Genomic DNA, 4,434 nt, shown 5'->3' on the forward strand with positions numbered 1-4,434 from the left:
ATGTATCTGGACTATTATTAAAAGATAGAAGAGATGTGAGAATGGATAGCTCATGGAATTTAAAGATGTATAGTGCCTGTCAGGTCTGTGTAATAAATTTAAATTCAAGTCCAATTATCATTAGTGGCAATGAATCATTGCTATAGTTATTTGAAAGCCTATGTGAAACAGTTGGGGGTCTCAGTCCAGTTCTTAGTCAAAACAATTTCTGCATGACAAAGCCAATCAGCATGATTAATTTGCATGCTGTTGGTAAACTCAGCATATGAGCCAAGGACTGAAATATTCCACTACTATCCCATGGTGACCGGAACTGACGAAGCTCAGGGGCGGTGGGCGGTGTTAATAACGAATCACGATTTGTGAATCTAACACAATGTTATTCCACTATGTAGGTGTGGAGAACAGAGAAAAGGATAGTATTCTACTCAGTCCTAAATCTACCCTCAATCCAAGGATAATGCTAAAACATTCTCAGTTTAATCATTATGAATGCTGACATTTAAATCTTCACCATCAGCCTTTATTTAATGGGGATGAATGGGGAAGTTGATGCTTACAGATCTCTTGTTTTCAGTCAGTCTAATGTTGATCCCTTCAGCTCAAAGCTACAGGCAGAATGAAGAAGCTTGCAGGGTCACTGCCTGCATTCTGTGGGTAAACAGAGGATTTCAGACTCCAAGGCTGTAAGATATACTGAAAGCATTCATAACAATGTGCACCAATGGAGAAAATAACTTTGGGAAATACATGAAGCTTACCTTTTGGTTTACGAATGTAAAATAAATCCTATAATAATTGCCAATGGGGAACGTTTCCTCCCCACCCCCAGTACAACAAAGTGAATTGAAAGAAAATCTTGATGTTATTCAGCTATAAACACTAACCTTCCAAAATTCACCACAGTTAAAGGAAGGATACTACCATACTTCTTCTGTATGGGTACTCTCTCATGTGTACATACATACATACACAAACAAACTAACTAATATGATCATGTTCATAATGATATATTGTTGTTTTTTTTCAGTGCCTCTGCAATTGTCTGTATGGCTAATATACCCACAACAGAATTGTGACATTTGTTTAAGATCTCCAGACCATGACCTCCCTAGTCAGCACTTCTCATCTCCAACTAGCTGCTTTTGCTTTTGGTACAGTAGGCTGGATCTTATGCACCATTTCAATGGGGCTTGTGGAATGGAGAGTATGGCATGTGGACAACACCACCATCATCTCCTCTGGCATTGCATGGGTGGGAATATGGAAAGTTTGCTTCATCAGTTATCTTCACGTCTCCTCTGACCTTAAAGAACAGATCTGTCATAAAATGAATGACTATGAGACCTCCATCCCCAAAGCAATTTTTGTTGCTCAGGGCCTCCTGCTGATTGCCATGGTTGTCGGTGCACTGGGAATGGCTTCCACTATATTTGCTCTGAGGAGTATTTATATGGGAATACTTTACAAAACTCAGATCATCCGTTTTTTTCTAGTGGCTGGATTCTTGTACCTAGCTGCAGGTCTTTGTGTCTTAATTCCAGTGAGCTGGAATTTCTATTCTGTAGTGCACAACCAATCAATCTCCTTTCCCACTTCTTTCTACATGCCCTCCAGCCCAGTGGCTCAAGAAGTTGGTGCTGCTATTCCTCTTGGGATCATCTCTGCCATCCTACTGCTGATGAGTGCGACTTTCTCTTTTTCTTACAAATTTCCTGTCACCCCAAATGCTGGGCTGTAATCCTGATAACAGAGACTTGAACTTTGTACCAAACAGGTGGAGCATAATTAAAATATAAATATAATGACCCAGGAGCTGCATGTTAAGGCCTTATCTGGATCTTATTCTAACTTACAGTGGCATTAATATTTGGGTATTCAAACCAGTTGAGTACCAGTAAAGGCCATGGTTAGTGTGTTTGCACATAAAACAATTAATCCTATTAAGTGCCACACATTATCAAGGACTCACCAATGAGATGAATGGTTGATTTGTGCCACAGCTGCTGACTTTGAGCATTTGTTATCATCTGCATATATGGATTTTATTCATGTATTAAAGTTTAGAAACATGAAGCTGTTTAATATGTTCAAGGAATTGATGTTGTTCCACTGAATTAGGTCCTTCCACTATTATGCACCTTGTGCAACTATATTTTCTAAATGTGAACTTGTCTTTTTTTGCTCCCAAGATATTTTTGTCCTGCATAGAAGACTTTCAGTGACATATCAAGATTTCTAGTACATACCGTAGTCAAACTCAACTTGAATATCATTGCAATTGTATTATATGAGTTTCCATGTATTGTACTAAAGAGGTCTTACTAGTTTCTCTTCTATCTGTAGGGTGCCCTCTAAAGTTGATTGTATTTGATCCTATATTTATTTGTATGTCTTTACTTTGCTTGCTGCAAATCTTCACCTGAAGATATGGTGTGTTATCAGTTCCTCATTTAAACAAAAGATCCACAAAGTCTGCAAACATATGCTTCTTGATCAGAGACTGCACTAATTCAAAAAGGAATGTGAAAGGGGGAAACGTCTTTGACCAGTGTCATTACTAGGATATTTCTTGTGTCAAAATCTGTTCTTTCTATCATCAGAAATACATGCATGAAATTTTTGGTGGCAGCAACTCTTTTATATGTTAATTGGATTTTTTAAAATGTCCAAAGCACAGCAATAAACCAGAGAAGCCCACAAAAATCAGGGTTTCGGGGAACAATGGAGCAGTAGTGGGAAGAGACTTTTTATTGAGTAAAGTCCCATGAGAGGCCCTGAATTTTCAAATCTCTGTTACAAGAGTCCTAGGAATATAAATGAACATACATACATGAAGATTCATTGCTTTAATTACAATGCGTTTTAGAATATACTTATGTAAACGTTAACAGTAGAAGATGTAGAATGCCAACAAACCAGTTCTTCTGACTGGCAGTTACTATTTTTGGTAATTATTTCTGCTGTTGCTTTTCATTCCTAATTTCTGAGGTTAAAAAAATGAAAATGATGAAAGCAAAGCCAAATTCTTGCAATTCTTCCAATTTTCCACTTCTGGGGAGACATGCAACCATATCCATCTTCTCCCCCTGCGAATCAACTCTACTTCTTCCCCCATTCCTTTCAGGATCCTGTTCAAAATTGCCTGATTTGGCCAATTCTGCCTCAGTTTCACCCATAAAGAAAAGGAGTACTTGTGGCACCTTAGAGACTAACCAATTTATTTGAGCATAAGCTCCGATGAAGTGAGCTGTGGCTCATGAAAGCTTATGCTCAAATAAATTGGTTAGTCTCTAAGGTGCCACAAGTACTCCTTTTCTTTTTGCAAATACAGACTAACACGGCTGTTACTCTGAAAAGTTTCACCCATGTAAACAGAACATGGAAATTATTAGGCTTGCATGGGTATGTGACAAGGGAATTTGTTTCTTCATTGACACACTGTGACTTCCCCTAGACTATCCCGTGAACCTGGCCTCCCTCTCCTATCTCTCTGTTTCCTCTGCTGCTAGAACCAGCTTTCTCACTGGTGCTAATTTACGGTCTCGCCAATGTGGCTAGTCAGCCTTTCCCTCTGCAGCTTACACCACTTTCAGTAGTGTATCTCCAAAGCTCATCTACAGTACTAAAGTACTAAACTACGAACATTTTCTGGCAAAACATTTTTAAAGTTTGAAATTTAATAAAAAGCAACAGCAACATAGATGTTGATGTTATTTGGACATAAAATGTATGTAATTCCAACTGTTTTCCTCGACCACATTCACTGACCCATTGGGTTGGGATTTTTTTCATTCTTCTTAGCTAAAACAAAAACATGTAGAAATTTGGGTATATGGTGGTATTGTTCCACCCAGTGCTGATGGCTGTTTGTTCACTGTGTCTTGAGGTGTGACTTTGAAGCACTGTTTGTATGGAACTTCTGAGCTCTACAAGGTCTGAACTGTAAAGTAACCAGGACTATGATAAGATGAGAGAGACAGCCAACCTACCAGAAATCTGTGTTAGGGGTTAGAGCACAGATTTCAAAGACTGTTGGACTAGCTCCTTTGATTATCTGAAAGCTTTGGGTGGCTCCCATTGTTGGATCATATTAAAGAAGTTCTGTATTAAAATCACAAATGAGTTTGATTCCCCATAGTTTAAATTCCAGGGTATTACTAATTAAGAGGTCTCTTGATTTTTGGTACTGTTTCTCTCCCTCTGTGTGTGAAACTTGCAAGCTGCTAATTGCGTTAGTACATTCTAAGACAGAGTCTGTTCTCAAAGCAATTCACACAGAGAGAGACTCAAAGCAATACTCTGTAACAACAGAAACAGCACCCAGAGACTCCCCGCCCTTTTGTTGTATTAACAATTGTGATTAAAATAGAGATAGAGGATGTATGTGGATGGATGCTTGGTGTGGATAATAACTGAATGATCAGGGAGGTG

The 4,434-nt window shown here is 38.6% G+C and overlaps 1 protein-coding gene across 1 annotated transcript; it reads left to right on the forward strand.

The window, feature by feature from the left end:
• The first annotated feature begins 1,102 nt into the window (after positions 1-1,102).
• LOC140903117 (claudin-34) lies at positions 1,103-1,741 on the forward strand. Its single transcript, XM_073324327.2, has one exon. It carries the CDS (start codon positions 1,103-1,105, stop codon positions 1,739-1,741), a length of 639 nt encoding a protein of 212 aa, XP_073180428.2.
• The last annotated feature ends 2,693 nt before the right edge of the window (positions 1,742-4,434 follow it).

The sequence above is a fragment of the Lepidochelys kempii genome, chromosome 1 (assembly GCF_965140285.1).
Source record: "Lepidochelys kempii isolate rLepKem1 chromosome 1, rLepKem1.hap1, whole genome shotgun sequence".
NCBI classification, from domain to species: Eukaryota; Metazoa; Chordata; order Testudines; family Cheloniidae; genus Lepidochelys; species Lepidochelys kempii.

Coding starts and splice junctions, on each gene's coding strand:
- LOC140903117 (XM_073324327.2), top strand. CDS start 1,103: ATGACCTCCCTAGTCAGCACTTCTCATCTCCAACTAGCTGCTTTTGCT.